Source organism: Saccoglossus kowalevskii, chromosome 17 (assembly GCF_978046115.1).
Source record: "Saccoglossus kowalevskii chromosome 17, keSacKowa6.1, whole genome shotgun sequence".
Classification (NCBI taxonomy): domain Eukaryota; kingdom Metazoa; phylum Hemichordata; class Enteropneusta; family Harrimaniidae; genus Saccoglossus; species Saccoglossus kowalevskii.
In genome coordinates, this window is record NC_140657.1 from 10,292,596 (window position 1) to 10,314,765 (window position 22,170).

At 39.0% G+C, this 22,170-nt stretch overlaps 1 protein-coding gene and 1 long non-coding RNA gene across 2 annotated transcripts in view; one reads left to right on the top strand and one right to left on the bottom strand.

Annotated features, from left to right (window-relative positions):
* LOC100374670 (eEF1A lysine and N-terminal methyltransferase-like) overlaps positions 1-21,576 on the top strand; it is a 33,318-nt gene extending 11,742 nt beyond the window's left edge. The window contains exons 8-13 of the mRNA XM_085491817.1: positions 1,212-1,392; positions 2,122-2,253; positions 5,182-5,258; positions 14,030-14,165; positions 17,661-17,795; positions 20,643-21,576. Coding sequence (XP_085347943.1) covers positions 1,212-1,392; positions 2,122-2,253; positions 5,182-5,258; positions 14,030-14,165; positions 17,661-17,795; positions 20,643-20,932 — 951 coding nt within the window. The 3' untranslated portion in view covers positions 20,933-21,576. The remainder of the gene's footprint in view (positions 1-1,211; positions 1,393-2,121; positions 2,254-5,181; positions 5,259-14,029; positions 14,166-17,660; positions 17,796-20,642) is intronic.
* Positions 5,642-6,343, bottom strand: LOC146732628 (uncharacterized). The gene is made up of 2 exons (XR_014926758.1): positions 6,313-6,343; positions 5,642-5,820 (listed from the first exon to the last, which is right to left on the bottom strand). It is a non-coding gene; the product is annotated as an uncharacterized LOC146732628 (long non-coding RNA).
* Positions 21,577-22,170: the final 594 nt, after the last annotated feature.

A 22,170-nucleotide genomic window follows, 5' to 3' on the forward strand; every position in this document is an offset into this window, starting at 1 on the left:
TGCTGACAATGGACGTTAGATAAACACGCATTGTTTGCAACTGGAAGCTTATCACCCGTTATATCAGAATCGTCAACAACAGAGTATACAGATAAGATGTTATCATTTAAACCCTTTCAAAGATAAACACTATGCAAATATCCACGAAACGGCAGTTGTAGTCTTTTCTGCTAGTGTTTTAAAACACTAATTTGAGCAACGTTATTTCGCAATTTCGATCTTTTGTAAACCTGGGGTGATGTATCAAGGTCAAAAGTAACCGTTTTATCAATTTTTGAAAAATCAAGAAAAAAGTGAAAATTTCCCTTCTCGCTACCTTAAGTATGGATGCCTATGATTTGATTCAAGAGTCTGGTTCATTCGCATCCACCGGTAACTACATGCAAATATGGTTTGCTTGCTTAGGTTTATCAATAACACAAATTTGTTTAAAGTGTTTTGAGGACAACTGATTGATTTACAAACCTCAGGACTAGAAACAACAATTATGTTATCAGGGTATACTCAGCATGGCTTGACACATTGCCTGTGTTGATGCCATGTTTTTCCATTCATTTTGGCTATGTGTGGAGGCAATGTGCTAATATAGAGGTATTATGCTGTATGTATGGAAATGTAACGACATCAAGCAACCAATTGACTATAGTAGTAGAGCCGAGGGCATAGGCTGAAGAATTCTGTATCAGTATTCCTGCATTTTTCTATTGACACACATTAAGTACTGGTGTATAAAATTGAGGATATGTATGCATGAAAGTATCTGATAGTAACTTGAGTGATATTGACCATAATTGGTATATAAGATTTTTCATATAAAATATTCATAAAAGTATTATAAATTAACAATTAACAATTTTGATGTGTGTGTGTGTGGAGCCTGTGAATGGGACTTGTGCTCGTAGGTCTTTCCAAATCAATAAATAAAATTTAACCAATCATAATGCCATAGCGAATCATACCACACATATGATAAATTATCCTGTGTGCTAGTAAAACAGCCAATGATTGAAGGTGCTACCAAATAGCTTTACATCCTATGAAAGTGTCTTTTTTGGATTTGATTGCGGCCCAAGTGTTGTCCTGAGTAAATGTTTTCTATGAAAAATATTCACACCTTTGTGAAATTTGCTGTAATTGGGTGACTTGATAAAACGATATTCTTGAGATTATGGTTATGTTCATAATTAGTTGAAATGTTTGTACAATTTCAGGTGCCATTTCTCTCAGTAGGTCAAGATATAGGTCAACGAACTATTAAGTATGAAGGTCACAGTGCCCTAAGTGGCAAGTTTGTTGTGGAGGATGTTGAAGGTGATAATAAACAGATTTTGAGACGACTGGTTTTTTACAGTAATAAGAATATAGTACAATCAGAATCCAGACTTATACAGGGTAAGAAATAACTATACAAAGACTCTATCATCTGTAATATTCAGAATGAATTTCTTTTGTACCCCCTAACTTTAAACTCCCCTGCCTCCCCGAATTCAATTGTCTATTCCCCCTCTAGATAATTATAGATGTCTTCAGAAGGGGTATATGCAATTTCATTAGGGAGTGCTGGAGGGTAGGGTAGTATGGTTAGATTTAGGGTTAGGGGTTACAAAAGGAACTCTTTCTTAATATTCATTTTGTACTGTGATAGATATTAAAAATGCATGATAGTTGACACAACACAAGTACAAAATACTGTAAATGCATTAATTATTTACTGGGTTAAGTAAAATTCGCTAAATTCAAACTATGTGAACATGTAAAATAACAATAAATCGCATTGTTTCCTTGACAAATTCATAAAATTAAAACTCAGTGTTTTTGTTGGCTTAACAATGCTTCTATTATAACTTACTGTTGCTTATCTCAACCAGTTATATTTTAGAAACTCAAAATTCATGTCTTTTTTGAGTTTCATTTTTTTATATGAAATTTGCATATATAAAATCAGATATATGGACTCGTTCGCAACTGATCCATGGAGATGAGTGAGACAATCTCATTCAAACTTAATATAATGACAATGCATAGCATATTAGGCTGTAGTTGTATGTTAGTTTTCTCATGATTTTTTTCATTTGCGAGAAATAAAGAAACACTGTTTTTCAAAGTATCTTCTTTCTGCAGAGATAAAAAGGAAAGCTAAAAGTAGGAAGAAAAAAACATTAGTGGTTGTTGATCACAGTTATCTCGCCTGTCAACATCATGTTGCTATGGTATCGGGCATATCTCTCTATCAGTGCTTCACATCGTCTGTAGGTAAGGTTCATCAGAATCTTTGCATTCTGTGTTGTTTACACTGCTAAATCAGAGTAATATAATGCACAAATGACATATTTGTATAGTGGCCCAATATTTGACGATGTCACTCACTTGAGGGCGCTGCATATTTTAACCCTAGTTTGTTGGTCTGTACTGTGTTGAACAAATTTGCCATCTCAACTCCCAGAGGAGCATACAACCTTGGCTGCCATATACAGGCGCACATGGGTTAGGTGTCAACATTCCATACCAGGTTCTTGTTTTCTTCTGCGTAGTGAGTTGGAGTAAAATATCTAGCCAAAGGTACAACAACCTGGCATAGCCAAGACCCAAACTCACAACCATTATATCGAAGTACACTTAGATATAATTATGGTTAGAAAGAGAGAGAAGATGTGTTTGTAATTTTCTTTTGAGTGCAAGGAATCTTAAGAATAGTATTCAATTTAAAATAATACAAGGTTCTTATGATGGTACTAAATGTGCATGAAGACATTACAATGGGAGTATCACTGATACATAGTGGAGGTCAATGCCAACATACTGGAGAGATTTATTTTTGCTGAATCAGTGAACATACCCTTTTTCTTGTATTTAACATGCAATTCATCTGAAATCAGTGAAAATAAACTTCATGCAAAACAGCCAAAATACGATCAGCTGTTCTAATTCGTAAACACCCCCCACAAAGTTTCTGTGATCAGTTGTTGTAATTGGTTAACACCCCCACAAAGTTTCTGTGATCAGTTGTTGTAATTGGTAAACAGCCCCACAAAGTTTCTGTGATCAGTTGTTGTAATTGGTTAACACCCCCACAAAGTTTCTGTGATCAGTTGTTGTAATTGGTTAACACCCCCACAAAGTTTCTGTGATCAGCTGTTGTAATTGGTAAACACCCCCCACAAAGTTTCTGTGATCAGCTGTTGTAATTGGTTAACACCCCCACAAAGTTTCTGTGATCAGCTGTTGTAATTGGTAAACACCCCCACAAAGTTTCTGGGATCAGTTGTTGTAATTGGTTAACACCCCCACAAAGTTTCTGTGATCAGTTGTTGTAATTGGTTAACACCCCCACAAAGTTTCTGTGATCAGTTGTTGTAATTGGTTAACACCCCCACAAAGTTTCTGTGATCAGTTGTTGTAATTGGTTAACACCCCCACAAAGTTTCTGTGATCAGTTGTTGTAATTGGTTAACACCCCCACAAAGTTTCTGTGATCAGTTGTTGTAATTGGTTAACACCCCCACAAAGTTTCTGTGATCAGTTGTTGTAATTGAATAACACCCCCACAAAGTTTCTGTGATCAGTTGTTGTAATTGGTTAACACCCCCACAAAGTTTCTGTGATCAGTTGTTGTAATTGAATAACGCCCCCACAAAGTTTCTGTGATCAGTTGTTGTAATTGGTAAACATCCCCACAAAGTTTCTGTGATCAGTTGTTGTAATTGGTTAACACCCCCACAAAGTTTCTGTGATCAGTTGTTGTAATTGGTTAACACCCCCACAAAGTTTCTGTGATCAGTTGTTGTAATTGGTAAACACCCTCACAAAGTTTCTGTGTTCAGTTGTAATTGGTTAACACCCCCACAAAGTTTCTGTGATCAGTTGTTGTATTTGGTTAACACCCTCACAAAGTTTCTGTGATCAGTTGTTGTAATTGGTTAACACCCTCACAAAGTTTCTGTGATCAGTTGTAATTGGTTAACACCCTCACAAAGTTTCTGTGATCAGTTATTGTAATTGGTTAACACCCTCACAAAGTTTCTGTGATCAGTTGTTGTAATTGGTTAACACCCTCACAACGTTTCTGTGATCAGTTGTTGTAATTGGTTAACACCCCCACAAAGTTTCTGTGATCAGTTGTTGTAATTGGTTAACACCCCCACAAAGTTTCTGTGATCAGTTGTTGTAATTGGTTAACACCCTCACAAAGTTTCTGTGATCAGTTGTTGTAATTGGTTAACACCCTCACAAAGTTTCTGTGTTCAGTTGTAATTGGTTAACACCCTCACAAAGTTTCTGTGATCAGTTGTTGTAATTGGTGAACACCCCCACAAAGTTTCTGTGATCAGTTGTTGTAATTGGTGAACACCCCCACAAAGTTTCTGTGATCAGTTGTTGTAATTGGTTAACACCCTCACAAAGTTCTGTGATCAGTTGTTGTAATTGGTTAACACCCCCACAAAGTTTCTGTGATCAGTTGTTGTAATTGGTGAACACCCCCACAAAGTTTCTGTGATCAGTTGTTGTAATTGGTTAACACCCTCACAAAGTTTCTGTGATCAGTTGTTGTAATTGGTTAACACCCCCACAAAGTTTCTGTGATCAGTTGTTGTAATTGGTAAACACCCCCACAAAGTTTCTGTGATCAGTTGTTGTAATTGGTTAACACCCTCACAAAGTTTCTGTGATCAGTTGTTGTAATTGGTTAACACCCCCACAAAGTTTCTGTGATCAGTTGTTGTAATTGGTTAACACCCCCACAAAGTTTCTGTGTTCAGTTGTTGTAATTGGTAAACACCCCCACAAAGTTTCTGTGATCAGTTGTTGTAATTGGTTAACACCCTCACAAAGTTTCTGTGATCAGTTGTTGTAATTGGTAAACACCCCCACAAAGTTTCTGTGATCAGTTGTTGTAATTGGTTAACACCCCCACAAAGTTTCTGTGATCAGTTGTTGTAATTGGTAAACACCCCCACAAAGTTTCTGTGATCAGTTGTTGTAATTGGTTAACACCCCCACAAAGTTTCTGTGATCAGTTGTTGTAATTGGTTAACACCCCCACAAAATTTCTGTGATCAGTTGTTGTAATTGGTTAACACCCCCACAAAGTTTCTGTGATCAGCTGTTGAAATTGGTAAACACCCCCACAAAGTTTCTGTGATCAGTTGTTCATCTATTAATAATTTTGTTTTTTCCATAAAGATAATCCAATAAGAGTATTATTGATTGGTTTAGGAGGTGGTGGATTATCCATGTTTTTACATCGACATATTCCTAAGGTAAGTACACTGCTGTATTTAGTGAAAAAAAAAATGTTTTTTTCTTATTATTTTAGGATATGTCAATCTGATTAAAATCTGATGTAGTGTACGGGCTTTAATTATTTTAGCTATAAACTTATTTTAATTTTATTACTTTTGTTATTAATGCCCTTTTATTTTATTATTTTACTTTGATTTTGATTTTGTGATTTTTTTTAATTCCGCCCTACCTACATCTGATCCGACGCCTATGTAAGTCCCGTTCAAATCTCGCGTAAGTAACAGCCAATCACAGCCCTCCTTTTATACAGGCTGTCGGTTGCTTACATTTCAGTGTAGCGACACTCTACGGGCAATCTTTTTGTACACTATATTTTGCCCACTTGAATAAACCATTAATAAAAAATTGCTAGTATATTTTTATTTGCAAAAGAAATTCCACAGCATTTTACAATTTTTGTCATTACATTGAATATTTTTTTCACTTCCAACAAATGTGTACACTTCCAGATACATCTTCGCCAGCCAAGGTTCGTTCATTCAGTCATCGCTTCAATTTTACATCACTGAGCATAATTATCTAGAATGGAAGCAAAAAAATAAGTAAATCGTAATGATTAGAACACTGTAAACAGCTATAGTAAACAATGCAAACTGATTTTAAATTGTATAACGGTCACCGGCCCACGGCATCGACGCAGAAAATTGGAGCAAAAAATATTTCCTGATCAATTGCGTTGTGTTCCAATAAAAAATATTTTATTCCAGTCCAAATCAGCTCAATTACTTTAATAAAGAGTTATTGCATAATGTACAAAATGTTGATACAATTTGATGAATATTTACAGCTCTGCTTCAATGCCGTAGACGATGTTGGCCCGATCGTCAACAAAACATCACCCGTCTCCAGGGCAGGCGACTGGAAAAAAACACTGGTGTTCGGTCGAAACGGTGGAAACAAAATCGTCACTCCCAGAATAACTATGCAAAATAACGATCTAAAGTCGAACCATTCGAGCCACAATTTTAACATAAAAATGACTTTCGTTGCATTTGACAATGATAAACTTACCGAAAAGCCGTGTTATTCTCGGTCGCAAACGTCAGTATAATCCGCCATTTTATTTGAGTGTGTTTGCCACCCGACTCCGCCCGGTGACGTCATCATGTGCGCTATAGAAGGAGGTCTGTGATTCGTTGACTGAAATCGTCGATAGTGGGTCTCATTGAAATCTCGTTACATAGGCGTCGGATCAGATGTAGGTAGGGCGGAATTAAAAAAAAATCACAAAATCAAAATCAAAGTAAAATAATAAAATAAAAGGGCATTAATAACAAAAGTAATAAAAAATAAAATTAAAATAAGTTTATAGCCAAAATAATTAAAGCCCGTACACTACATCAGATTTTAATCAGATTGAGGATATGTAGACATATCAATATTAACAGAGACATGAGAATTAAATGAAAAAAACACATAACAATACAACTCCCTATAGAATACATTGTATGGGTCTACTACTATAATTAAGCTCCCTGTAGATGACAATATACAGAGATATGACTATAACTAAACTCCCATAGAAAGTCTGCTACTATAATTAAATTCCCCATAGATACAATATACAGATATATGACTATAACTAAACTCCCATAGAAAGTCTGCTACTATAATTAAATTTCCCATAGATGACAATATACAGATATATGACTATAACTAATCTTCCATAGCAAGTCTGCTACTATAATTAAATTCCCCACACCTAGATGACAATATACAGATACATGTACATGACTATAACTAATCTCCCATAGAAAGTCTGCTACTATAGTTAAATTCCCCATAGATGACAATATACAGATATATGACTATAACTAATCTCCCATAGAAAGTCTGCTACTATAGTTAAATTCACTACGTTCAATTACCCACCATAGACTCCGCTCAGTCAAAATGACTATTTTGAACTGTAGGCATTAATCAGTGATTCTGCCGGTGACGGAGAGATAGAATCCAGGTCAGGGGAAGCCCCATGACCTCAAGATTCTTTTACCCCTTATGTCACAAACCCAAGTGACCGAGGCCACCTGGCAGCGCCACCGGTAGCCGTCCTTCACTCTGATTTTCTCTCCGCCTCAAGTGGAGATGAAATCTAGCGAGCTCTGCTGGATCACCTGCTTTTTTTTTCCTGTCCGGATTTATAGCTTGCGTTGTTGCCGCTGCATGGCATCCGACATTGTAGCTGGTAGGATAAGTTTTCCTTGTCATTTTTACCCTTGTGTCGTTTTCCCCTTTGTGTGTAGTATTTTTTCACAACAAAGAAATTAAAATCCGGTGCCACTACGTATCCAGTTGGTGTTCATGGCGGCACCTTTTACAACTGTAATTCCTTTCCCTCATGCATGCCGTCTTTTATTTTCAATGTATTTAGCAATATATAGATGTAATGACAGCACCAGGGCTCGCTGCCGTTTTCTTTCCGGTCTCCTCGTGTTTCGAGTCGATCGTGCAGTGGTTATGTTCAGAATTTACCAGCATAGAACCCGCATCCGGGGTTTTTGCGTGAAAGCGTATTTTTTTCACTGGAGTTCTGAGATTTTCTTTCAGAGCCATCAAAATTGCTGAGACTGACTTGCGTCACAGCAAGGTCGTGCGCATGCGTCCAGTAAACAAATCGGTTAAAGTGAGTTACGTGTTTTGCTTGAGTGGAAAGTCCTCATGCTCGGCTACCGGTACTTCATGTACCGGGACGTCAAGTAAGAGGCCCGACGGTGGAGGTACCGATATTTTTCTTGGTCTCCCCCGCTGATCGGAGGGCATCCTCACAGTCTGTTTTTTCAGGCGGTGTTTTACCCGATTTTACCGGCTGCAGCGAGGCTGTGCCCCCCTGGAGGCTTTCCTCCTATAGGGCCCGTTGCGGGTCTTTTTGTGGACCCTTCCTCGCACGGTGCCAGGTTTGCCTCTGAGTTGAGGGCTTTGGTCGAAGGACTGTCGGGGCAATTGCTGTCTCCACTGTGTCCCCTCGGTAGGCTAGCAGGAAGAGACACAAAAACATGTTTGCATTCAAACACGTCTCTTCCGGGGAACCCCCGTTCCCAGCCGCAGCTCTCTCACTATTTTTGGGGGGTGGCCGAAGCTCAGGCTAATTGCACCGGTCCTTCTTTGGATCCTCGGGCACTGAATGCCAACGGGGTGCTGGCAGCCAAGTCTCCGATCTTGGGGCAGGGCTTTCAGGGCAGGGCACACGTTGACCCTCCCCCCCCCACTTTCAGCCAGCTAGAGTTTGTCACGTGGTAACGGTACAACGGTAAAGATTTTTCTCTTGTGTCCGGTCCCGGCTGTGGGTTTTGACTCCGTTTTTACTGACCCATGGGCATCCCCAGAGGGAACCGACCCTGTCATGAGACACACAGTCGAACACACTCCCTCTCACATATTTAAAGTGAAAGGAGACTCAGTTTGCTCGCGTCGGATACAGCCGGTACTCCGGGCGGTCCCTCAGAGTCTTCCATCTGTATTACTCGGTGAGCCACGCTTTTGGGGTGAGGCGGAGTATCATCGATCCCAGTGATACAATGTATATACCCCCACCCTTGATCCTAAAGCGACCACCTAAGGTTGCTTCAACGCTTATGGGATCACAGGCGTCGGGATCCAAAGCAACCCCGTCGGCACATCTCTCCCTGTCCGCCTGAGTGCGGAGTGGGGCACAGAGCACGCAAACGGTGATGGGCGGCGTTGGTCAGCCGTGGAGGATGTAATGCTGAAGGCCCCCGAGTGGGGATAACATTAGGCAACACTTCCCACTGGACCAAACCCTACCTGGTCGGTGTGGTTTCGGGATCAGACCCCATAGCGTGGGATGAGACCAAAACTCCCCCAACCGGATTCCAAGGCTCCTTCCCCAGACCCCGGTACCACGAATTTGGCAAACCGGGCAAAGGGGGATAGCCGCGTTCCATGGGTGTCTTTGCCAATTGAAGACAACCCATCCAGCCCTGAGGGCAGAGTTGCTTGAGCACATTATTATGTGTGACCAGCACTCTGGAGACCTTGGAGGCAGAACGCACCAGCCTCCTAGACCAGGCGACATTTTTACTGGTGGGCCACCACACATCTACATGCGACACCCCCTAGTGTCGCCTGGCTCTCTTGGCCAGGGCCACTACCGTGCTACGAGACGCGGCCTTAGACGCACATGTTTTCGCCGACAAGCTGAGCCGGGGTACGTCCTCACCTCAGTGTTGCAGACTGGACATCTTCCACCCTCTTTGTTCAGGGAATGGTGGGTACAGTATCGGAGCTTCGGAGTGCAATGAACCAGAGGGTTCAGATCGAATCCGCTAGCCAGTTGACCCTGCCATGAGCAAGCGGAGGGCACCCCAAGCATAGAAAACACAACGCCCTAGGGCGTCGTCCGCTAGCCAGAGTCAGCCAGGAGGCAAACGCTTATACCCTTCCATGGGAGGGAAGGGTAGTGGCACGCCAGCAGGGGAGGCATGTTTGACGCTCACCTCTGCAACCGAGGGGACAGGCACGTGTTCGGTGAATGGCCAGGTCACAACTTAGTGACTACTCCAGGCCTTGGGGAACTCACCTCATAGGGGAAGGGAGCACCCCCCTCGCAACTGCCGAACACATGGCCACATATCCCTGTTGTACACAGATTGCGCCGGTGTAGTCCGGTTTGGAGACGGCGGATGACCGATCCCTGGACCTTTCCAGGTGGTGACATCCGTTTATGGGATACCGCTGAAATCTCCATTTCCCCCCATCAGTGTCTCCCCTGTTGAGCACTGCCAGGGGACTCCTGCAAGGCGGAAGCAATCAGACAGGAAGTAGCAGTTTTCTGGGGAAAGACGCCATACACAGGGTACATCAGCCGGAACTAAGGCCAGGCTTCTACCCAAATGTGTTTGTAGTACCAAATCTACAAGTGGCAGGCGTCCAGTTTTGGACCTAGGCAGACTGAATCAGTACATGCTCCTCGATCGATTCCACATGGAGACACCATTCAGGGTTCTTCTCTTCATCCACCGTTTTGACTGGCTAGTCCCGCAAGACTTAAGCGAGGCCTACCTGCACGTACCGATGCACCCAGCGAGTTGCCATCTCCTTCGAATCGCCCAGCTGGGCAAAGTATTCGAATTTCAGGTGCCCCCCCCCCCCCCCGGTTCAGGTTAGGCACAGTGCCCTACGTGTTCACCAGAGTGATGAAACAGGTAGTGCTGCTGCTTCACCAGATGTCGGTACAGCTCAATCCGTACCCAGACTTCTGGTTACCAACAACCCGGGCAAGGGGTAATAGCCAAACGCGACAGGCTACCACGGGATTTACTTCACCAGTTGGGCTCGTTAGTAAATCGACAAGTCCCACCTCAACCCAACGCGCAGTTGGTGTCCCTGGGCATGGAGTTTTGACACAGAGATAAGCTTGGCTTAGCTATTTCAAGCGTAATGCTTAGCGCTAAGCAGCCTAGCCGAATGCCTAGTCAGCGTTCCCTCAGTGTCCCTCCGTGAACTAATGCAGATCATCGAAATGATGACCTCGGTTCGAAGGGTTGTTCCCCAGGCCGTACTACGCAGCCGCCTGGTATAACGCTTACTATAACGCTGAGCTCTCCTATGGGAACTACATGTAGATAGGCGGGTTTCGATCTCGGACCAAGTGAAGGAAGCCCTGCCCTGGTGGTCGTCACTGGCCAAACCTCAGACAGGGGAGCCCCTTGGGCTCGCTCGCCACAGGTATGACTCTAGTAACAGATACCTCCCCCCAGGGTTGGGGAGTGCATCTATTGGACCAACAAGCCCAAGGATATGGCCCCCGCATTAGTTTCGGGACTACCATATCAACCGGCTCGAACTGAGAGCAGTGTACTTAGCACTACCATGCTTTCTACCCGTAGTTCGAGACCACAGAGTCCTGCTCCACACAGGCAATGCACCGGTGGTCTCCTTCAAGAAGGAGGGGGGGACGCATTCCCCATCGTTGTCTGTCCTAGCGGAGCAAAATCCTCCTTTGGTGCCTGGAATACAATGTGGAGCTAACCGCACACCACCTTCCAGGGCTGAGGAACAGTCTGGCGACGCCCTTTCAGAGCGGCTCCGTCTCCAGAACATGGAGTGGCTGATAGCCCAGTGGGTAGCCTCCAGGCTGTTTCGGCCGTGGGACGGTCCAAGGTTGGATCGTTTTGCCGCACCCCGGAACGCCAAGCTCCCGACGTACGTAACACTCCTGCTGACTCCAGGAGCCTGGGCCAGGGTCGCTTTGCTAGCCCCGTGGACCCACTTAGTTGTGTACGCCTTTCCTTCCTTCCCGCTAGTTCAACGAGCACCGGAGAAAACTTCGACAGGTGCACACCTGCATATTATCATAGGTTGCACCCAATTGGCCAAGCAAGGCCTAGTTTCCAATTCTGTTGGAAATGCTAGTCGAAGCGCCAGCAGTGCTTCCGGACCTGCCGGACCTGCCGTCCCAACCAGACGGCGCACTACCAACGAGCCCAGCAGATATCACTTATACGCATAGAGGCTCTCAGTAGACCCGCACATACGAAAGCCTTATCTGAGCGGGCTGCCAACGTCCGGCCAGGGCGAACAGGGATTCCACCTACGCGGCCTACATTTATAGGCTGCAAGCATACACTGATTGGTGTAGCGGAAGGGAGATTGATTCATACCATCCCTCTATTGGCCAGGTAGCAGGCTCCTTCGTATACCTGTTTGACGAAGTGGGTTTGTCCTACGCAGCGATCATTGGCTACAGGTCGGTCTTGTCCCCCACCACTCAGAACGTACTGGAACAAGACTAGCCGATTGTCCTATTATTAGGAGACTATTTCCAGATGCCAAGACTCCATACAAGGGAGCCGCCCAACTGGGACTCGTTGGCTTTGTTCTCTGCTCTAGCAGACCGCCCTTTGAGCCTTTCCAATCAGCACCACTCAAATTTTTGACGTGGAAAATAGTCTTCCTACTGGCCCTCGCCTCATGTAGGCGCCGGTCAGAGCTAGGCGCACTGTCCTTCGCGAACGGTTGTGCCGCTTTTATGGACGATCAATTTGTACTAAAGACACGAATCGGGTTTCTCGCCAAGAACCAAATCCCAGGACACGATCCTCAACCGATCGTCATCCCCCGGCTGGCAAATATTGTCGGTCCGGAGGATCAGGAGGAATTGCTTCTCTGCCCGGTCCGAGCGCTGAGTTGCTACGTGAACCGTACCAGGTTTTCCAGACGGGGAACCAAACACATGTTTTTGTGTTACGACCCTGGCAGACAGGATAAGCCGGCTTCACCGACTTCCATCTCCAGGTAGATTACTGCGACTGTACTGGAGGTCTATAATACACTATCCTCCTCAACACAGACCTTGCAGAGACACCAAGTACGAGAACATGAGGTCCGTGCGATTGCTAACTCACTAGCGCTAGCATCAGGTGCCCCCCTCAAACACATTCTGAGGGCAGGCTTCTGGAGAACGCAGAACGTCTTCATCAACTACTACCTAAGAGACACCCAATCTATTGAGCAGGGTCTCTTCAGGTTAGGCCCGTCGTAGCGGGTCAGGCCTTGTTTGCTGACCCAGCCCGAACGACTGCAGGGGCGATAAGTCAGTCTCTGCATTTTTGCGGGCAGATTGTCTGTTCCACTAGCACTTCCTGGAAGCTCCCAGATTTCGCTTCTGTTGACCTACACCTTCATGCGAACTGTTTTGGTCCTACTTCAAGCTTATCACCCCCGAATTCGGCTTGGGTTTAGCTTTCTCGGGCACACCGAACCCTGTCACCACAGCAGCATTGGCTTCTTACTTCCGGGACAGCACAGGCAAGGTAAGACACCACCCTTCTTGGGTCTTAACTTAGGTTTTTGGGTTTGTTTTCATCCCGGACTGGGGAAAAGTCTTTCATCATTCTCCTTTTTTTTCTGTTTGCTCGAAAAAACCCGCCACCTATCGGTGTCTGACTCTCTGCCTACAGTTCAAAATAGTCATTTTGACTGACCGGAGTCTATGGTGTGTAATTGAACGTAGTGAATTTAGGCGAGGGTTCTTCAAACCCGCCTATTTACATAGTTCATACCCACCATAGACTCCGGGTCCCCCCAACCTCCCCACTCTTTCCGTCGCGTTGGTCTAAGTCCTCAAGGTGGAGAGAAAGGAACCAGAGTGAAGGACGGCTACCGGTGGCGCTGCCAGGTGGTCTCGGTCACGTGGGTTTGTGACGTAAGGGGTAAAAGAATCTTGAGGTCATGGGGCTTCCCCTGACCTGGATTCTATTTCTCCGTCACCGGCAGAATCGCTGATTAATGCCTACAGTTCAGAATAGTCATTTTGACTGACCGGAGTCGATGGTGGGTATGAACTATGTGAATAGGCGGGTTCTGAGAACCCTCGCTTAAATTCCCCATAGATGACAATATTCTGTACAGATCTATGACTATAATTAGGAAGGTTACTCATTTGAATACTGTATTTGCTCTTTTTGTAGCAAACACACGAAACACAAAGAAACCAGAGAGTCTTCACAATTACGCCAACTGCCTTACTTTTTACATATCAATACACTAGGGTGACCAAGTGACATATAACACCATTATAAATGAATATATTTTGAAGCATGAAATAAAGTAGTCCCAAAAATGTCACAACTTAATAAATATCAGAGGTCTGCCAGTGGTCAAATTAATTTACTTTTTATGATTCATTTATGAAATAAATGCAATATTTTGCTTATATGAGAGTCTTATAGATGCATTTACATAATTTTGGCTTTTTAATGGTTTATAGATTTCTGTTGACGTCGTTGAGTTGGATTCTGCCATTGTTGAAGTTGCTACCAAATGGTTTGGTTTTGTTGAAGATGAACGAATGAAAATATATGTTGGAGATGGTTTGAAGTTTATTGAAAACAAAGCTTTGCAGGGTAAGTAATTATCATTTCAAGTGCAAATGAATATATTAATTTATGAATTGATTTCTGTGCAATATTGGCACTTATTAGCAGTTTGGATGACGTCAAAATTCTGATTTCACTTCAAGGTAATGCATGTACGCTGTCACATGTAGTAATTGACTAGTAACCGCATGAACTAGAAAATCTATTAGCTTGTTTTTTTGTTGCCTGATAATCATTAGATGATAGGTTAAGTATATGAGATGGAAAATATCTGTTGACACCGTTATTGTCGTCTCTGGCGTTAACTTTTTTCTCATGGTTACAATAACTCGAACAGTTTTTATCTGATCTTTTTAAAATTTGGTTATTTTATTAAGTAGTTTAGTCTCTCGGCCAAGTTCAATATTGGCATTTGTTGATGGCATCTGAACTATCTAAAGTAGTGTAAGTAATTAATAAAGTAATAAACAGTAAAACTATCTAAAGTAGTGTAAGTAATTAATAAAGTAATAAACAGTAAAACTATCTAAAGTAGTGTAAGTAATTAATAAAGTAATAAACAGTAAAACTAGCTAAAGTAGTGTTAGTAATTAATAAAGTAATAAACAGTAAAACTATCTAAAGTAGTGTAAGTAATTAATAAAGTAATAAACAGTAAAACTATCTAAAGTAGTGTAAGTAATTAATAAAGTAATAAACAGTAAAACTAGCTAAAGTAGTGTAAGTAATTAATAAAGTAATAAACAGTAAAACTATCTAAAGTAGTGTAAGTAATTAATAAAGTAATAAACAGTAAAACTAGCTAAAGTAGTGTAAGTAATTAATAAAGTAATAAACAGTAAAACTAGCTAAAGTAGTGTAAGTAATTAATAAAGTAATAAACAGTAAAACTATCTAAAGTAGTGTAAGTAATTAATAAAGTAATAAACAGTAAAACTATCTAAAGTAGTGTAAGTAATTAATAAAGTAATAAACAGTAAAACTAGCTAAAGTAGTGTAAGTAATTAATAAAGTAATAAACAGTAAAACTATCTAAAGTAGTGTAAGTAATTAATAAAGTAATAAACAGTAAAACTATCTAAAGTAGTGTAAGTAATTAATAAAGTAATAAACAGTAAAACTATCTAAAGTAGTGTAAGTAATTAATAAAGTAATAAACAGTAAAACTAGCTAAAGTAGTGTTAGTAATTAATAAAGTAATAAACAGTAAAACTATCTAAAGTAGTGTAAGTAATTAATAAAGTAATAAACAGTAAAACTATCTAAAGTAGTGTAAGTAATTAATAAAGTAATAAACAGTAAAACTAGCTAAAGTAGTGTAAGTAATTAATAAAGTAATAAACAGTAAAACTATCTAAAGTAGTGTAAGTAATTAATAAAGTAATAAACAGTAAAACTAGCTAAAGTAGTGTAAGTAATTAATAAAGTAATAAACAGTAAAACTAGCTAAAGTAGTGTAAGTAATTAATAAAGTAATAAACAGTAAAACTATCTAAAGTAGTGTAAGTAATTAATAAAGTAATAAACAGTAAAACTATCTAAAGTAGTGTAAGTAATTAATAAAGTAATAAACAGTAAAACTAGCTAAAGTAGTGTAAGTAATTAATAAAGTAATAAACAGTAAAACTATCTAAAGTAGTGTAAGTAATTAATAAAGTAATAAACAGTAAAACTATCTAAAGTAGTGTAAGTAATTAATAAAGTAATAAACAGTAAAACTAGCTAAAGTAGTGTAAGTAATTAATAAAGTAATAAACAGTAAAACTATCTAAAGTAGTGTAAGTAATTAATAAAGTAATAAACAGTAAAACTATCTAAAGTAGTGTAAGTAATTAATAAGGTAATAAACAGTAAAACTATCTAAAGTAGTGTAAGTAATTAATAAAGTAATAAACAGTAAAACTATCTAAAGTAGTGTAAGTAATTAATAAAGTAATAAACAGTAAAACTATCTAAAGTAGTGTAAGTAATTAATAAAGTAATAAACAGTAAAACTAGCTAAAGTAGTGTAAGTAATTAATAAAGTAATAAACAGTAAAACTAGCTAAAGTAGTGTAAGTAATTAATAAAGTAATAAACAGTAAAACTATCTAAAGTAGTGTAAGTAATTAATAAAGTAATAAACAGTAAAACTAGCTAAAGTAGTGTAAGTAATTAATAAGGTAATAAACAGTAAAACTAGCTAAAGTAGTGTAAGTAATTAATGAGGTAATAAACAGTAAAACTATCTAAAGTAGTGTAAGTAATTAATAAGGTAATAAACAGTAAAACTAGCTAAAGTAGTGTAAGTAATTAATAAGGTAATAAACAGTAAAACTAGCTAAAGTAGTGTAAGTAATTAATAAAGTAATAAACAGTAAAACTAGCTAAAGTAGTGTAAGTAATTAATAAAGTAATAAACAGTAAAACTAGCTAAAGTAGTGTAAATAATTAATAAAGTAATAAACAGTAAAACTAGCTAAAGTAGTGTAAGTAATTAATAAGGTAATAAACAGTAAAACTAGCTAAAGTAGTGTAAGTAATTAATAAGGTAATAAACAGTAAAACTAGCTAAAGTAGTGTAAGTAATTAATAAGGTAATAAACAGTAAAACTAGCTAAAGTAGTGTAAGTAATTAATAAGGTAATAAACAGTAAAACTAGCTAAAGTAGTGTAAGTAATTAATAAGGTAATAAACAGTAAAACTAGCTAAAGTAGTGTAAGTAATTAATAAAGTAATAAACAGTAAAACTAGCTAAAGTAGTGTAAGTAATTAATAAAGTAATAAACAGTAAAACTAGCTAAAGTAGTGTAAGTAATTAATAAAGTAATAAACAGTAAAACTAGCTAAAGTAGTGTAAGTAATTAATAAGGTAATAAACAGTAAAACTATCTAAAGTAGTGTAAGTAATTAATAAAGTAATAAACAGTAAAACTAGCTAAAGTAGTGTAAGTAATTAATAAAGTAATAAACAGTAAAACTATCTAAAGTAGTGTAAGTAATTAATAAAGTAATAAACAGTAAAACTATCTAAAGTAGTGTAAGTAATTAATAAAGTAATAAACAGTAAAACTATCTAAAGCAGTTTTTCTATTTATAGTTTTTGTTTGTTGCGATATCGAATATGTAATAAAGATGTACATTACTTGGGGTTTGCAAGTAGCGTGGCATGATGCCAAGATCCCGTTTCAATCTTGCTCTCGCATAAGCATTCCCAACTTGCAACAATGCCCAAGGTAACTAGAATACTGGGAGATCTAGGTGATCAAAATAGCTGCTCACGATATGACGGATTACGATATCTATATTTTCTGTACATTTTTGATGTATTACATTTTTTAACTATGATGGTGGTGAGACATGTTTTATTACGAACCTTGAACACAGATACTAGTATATGTCATGTGAGAAGAAGTTCGTAGCTATCTACGAGATGAGACTTGAATGGGATATTGACATGATGTCACCAAACAGTACTATGCGCATTGCAAACCCCAAGTATTGTACATCTCTGGTAATATAAATGTGATACTTTTTTGCAGGAAGTGAGAATGTTTATGATATAATAATGTTTGATATTGATAGTAAAGATAAGACGCGTGGAATTAGCAGTCCACCGACGGAATTTATACAAAAGGATTTCTTAGAAAAAGTTGCCAAAATTCTTCATGACAATGGTAAGTGAAACTTTGTGGTCAATAGGAAGTTAGTGAGTGTACCGTATGATATGGTGTTTCTTCACTGTCATTTTGTTGGTATTCAGTATGTTTTTTATAAAGTGTTTAGTATGTGATGGTAAATGTCAACTAAATTTATTATGTATCTATTGAATAATAATTATTGTGCCAATACATCAAGACTTGCCAAAGTACAACACATTTTGTGGATTCATACTTTGTAGGCTTTAAGTGTGAACAGATTGTAGAATAAGGAGATACAGACCCGCCAGAAAGTATTTATGCACCTGTCATTTGATCGTTTTCGTAACTAAAAATAACAATTCCGGGTAACATGATGTGTTGACTTTAAAATATACTAAATTTAAGAAGAACTAGTGCATTTTAGTCAAAATAAAATGGTTGATTTGTGTTTAGTTTTTTTGTATGTAGACGTTTTTTCAGTGAGCGAAAATCGCCATGGTTAACTATGGGAGCGCGCTCATTTGCATATCATTTGCATCTCATTAAAACTTCGCGCCATAAAACATGTGCGATAATCGTGTCCTTTCTCATGCAAATTTGAACCAATTGGGAAGCTGAAATTATTGCAACACGCGCTTCTGGGCGGGAATACCTGTCAGTTGTAGTTCATGAATATTCCTATCGAGGTCATAGTGTCAGATACGTAATTTTTATTTACAAACATTGAGCCATGCCGAAAGTTAGGGAATTGTTACTAATGTACTAAAGGGAACATTGAAGCACTGTATACAGAAGGAGTGTCTAATAGGGAAATTGCAAGAAGACCGGGGATTTCTGAAGGCTCCATACGTTTCAACCTGCGAAAACTTCGTCTGCGAGGTAGTATGGGCAATCGTCGTCGATCAGGTCGACCAAGGCATACAACGCAACACGAAGACCGGCTACTCATCAGGTCTAGTTTAGCGAATCGGTTTCACACCGCCAGTGATTTGCGTGCCAATTTTAATCAACTCACTGGGAAAAGATTGAGTTTGAGCACTATAAAATCAAGACTATATAAGGATGGTAATCTTCGCGGCTGTGTTGCAAAAAAGAAACCAAAACTACAACCTCGACACATCGCAGCGCGGTTGCAATTTGCCAGACAACACATCGACTGGACTCCGGCGCAGTGGGCTCAAGTTATCTGGTCGGACGAATCAAAGTTTACGGTGTTTCGTAGCCGTGGAAGATTATTTGTACGTCGGAGACCAGGTGAAGAGTACGAGCTGAAATGCATTAAACCTACAATAAAATTTGGTGGTGGTAGCGTCATTGTGTGGGGATGTTTTTCGGCTACCGGCTTAGGGTCGCTGGTCCGTGTACTGACGTACATGAACCGATGGAAATATTTGGATATCCTGCAAAACGAAATGATACCGTCGGCACTAAGACTCGTTGGACCCAATTTTCATTTCCAACAGGATAATGCCCCGGTTCACACAGCATTGGCAGTGAGAGATTTTCTAAATAATCCACAAGAGTACGGATTTTTTTACGACAACTTTACCACTTTGAATTGGCCTGCAGTCTCCAGATTTGAATCCCATTGAGAACCTTTGGGAGTTGATCGATTTAGAGGTGCATTCCCGACCAGTTGCTAACATCGAGGATTTATACGCGAGTATAATGGAAGCTTGGGGACAGTTCCAGGTGAACATGTGTCGGAAACTCGTCGATACCATGCCAAAACGGCTCAGAGAAGTCATCCAGCGAAGAGGTGGACACACGCATTATTGACAATCGCAGCGTTCTATGTCTTCATGAATATTCATGAGCTTGCGTTTACACGGTATTCTCCATAGAGAATTCGAACGTTTTTTCACTGTTTCGTTCAGACTGCCGTTTTTATTCAATCCTGCATGACAATGACAATTTTGTTGTTTTTATTGTGTGTAAAAACGCATCTTTTATTAGATATATAAATATATTTATTCAAACCGTTATTGAGTTTATTTTATTGTATGATATCGTAGGTAGTAGCTGCCTATAGTGTGGTGCGTAAATACTTTCTGGCGGGTCTGTACTTTAAATAACATGTAAGGTCAAAAGATCGATGGCTGAAAAAAACTTAGATTCATTAGTTTGAGGGTTGGGGGCTCTGAACTGTTTCTGACACAATTCATCTCATTTTTCAATGATAAACTCTCTTTTTATTTGAGCTACATTTTGTATTCTAATCTTTAAAAGTTATAAAGTTGTTTATATTCTAAAATATTTTTTTAATATATGTCACACACACACACACACACACACTGACTATAAATGATAAATGTTGTACCATTCCTGAAAATAAGGTAAAACTTATGTTTATGATCAATAATATGGATGTAAGTTTTACAGGGAAAATATTGCTGAACAAATTTAAGAAATTAGGTTTTTTATCCTGCATTGAACTTTTGATGGTCTTCCTTGTTTAAAAAACAAGATTTTCATATTTTTCATACATCTTCATTGAAAACAGAAATCGATGAATTCCAAGTGTTGTTCAGTAGTACCCACGTTAGACCGTCCACCGTGTCATGTGCACATTATTTTGTGCTGAAAATAATTCTCACTTTTTCGAAATATGTTTTCACCAACACAAAAGTTTCAGTTACATAAATTGTTTAACTTTTTCATGACCAGACTTTCTCGCCCAAATTTTTCAGCTCTTTTTTCTTAAACCCTTCAATATTTCTGGAAATGAACCCTAATTTTGAAGCCAACAGACAAAATTTGAGTCAGTGTTTCGTTTTTAATCCAAACAATTGGCTATACAGGACTAATTTGTGATGAAAAAAGGGAACTGGTGGTGAAAAGGTTAAGTTACTAATATACCATAATATTTGCATTGATTTTCAGGTTTGTTTATTCTCAACTTAGTATGCCGTGATAAGGAACTAAAGAAATCAATTTTAGATGATTTGAAGATTATTTTCCCAAGAATATACTGTAATAAGATTGAGGATGAAGTTAATGAGATTATATATATCTCAAAACAGGGCGATATTGAGAAACATGAAATGTCCAAGATAGTACAACAAAGCAAAGATAATGCCAAACATTTGGAGACTGTTGCCAGGCAACATACTGATACGTGGGATAGTGATGTGGATCTTGCTTCACAACTAGACAATCTGGAAATCTTTTAAATGTAGAAATGTTGTTATTGCCAGTGAATTATTGCATATGCCATTAACAACAACACATTTTGCTTATTGCTTAACACCTTGCATTCCTGTTCCCATTCCCGTTCAATTCAGCTAATCGTAGAGACTTTCAGCGGGTGTAGTGATAATAATTTGAAATGAAAACTAATGATGAAGCATTGTCTTTTATTCATACTCTGTATCAAGTAAATGGATCAAATGTAGTAGAGGCAATAGAAAGAATAGCAAGAATTTAGATCAATTTTCGAATCGCAAGGACCCATGTGTGATTCTGGTGGCGTATTTGATCTCTGTAGTACAACTATTCTGATTGGTCTTGCTGGTAAAACATCTGTCCAATCAGAGTTGCCCTAGCATTTAGCAATAGACATAAAACAAAATAGTGAGTGTTGAATTGCCATAGAGGGCGTACTTTAACACACTCTCATTAAACAGGATCTACCAAGGTAATAGTGGTGAGAAGATGACCTTGGCTGGCAAAATAAATTCAGAATAATAAACAGATCTATAAGATTTTAAAGATATTTTATTTGTGTCTTTTTAATGCAAATAAGAATGCTGGTGATATCTTTTTTGATGATTGTCTTCATTTATTGATAAATTATTTCATCCTGTGAAGACAAAAAGATGAATATTGTAATTATTTGTGATCATGAATACGTGGCAATGAGATGTGGATGTTATCACTTGAATCAGAAAAAATCAGACACAATTGTAATTATTTTAACAAACACATTATTCAATCCTTTGGATCAGTTTTTATTTCAAAATGTGTGTGTATGTTTATTTGTTTATACACTTTTTTCAAATAACATTTTTGACTCCCATGTGCGAAGCACAAAATGGAAGTCTTTGCAGTTGGTGTGTCTGTATGTGTATGTGTATGTGTGTCCAACTGTTCCACTGCTATCTCAAGAACCATACATCGGTTTTTGATGAAACTTGGTGCATAGATGCTCTGGGCCAATGCGCAGATTTGATTAAGTTTTGGTAAAAATCCATGCTCGTTAATTACCTAATTTGCATGATAATTAGCTAATTTTTAGCTGTTCTATGACTGTTCCACTGATATCTAAAGAACCACTCATTGGATTTTGATGAAACTTGGTACATAGATGCTCTGAACATGTGCGCAGATTTGATTAGTTTTTGGTAAAAATCCGTGGATATTAATTACCTAATTTGCATGATAATTAGCTGATTTTTAGCTGTTCCATGAT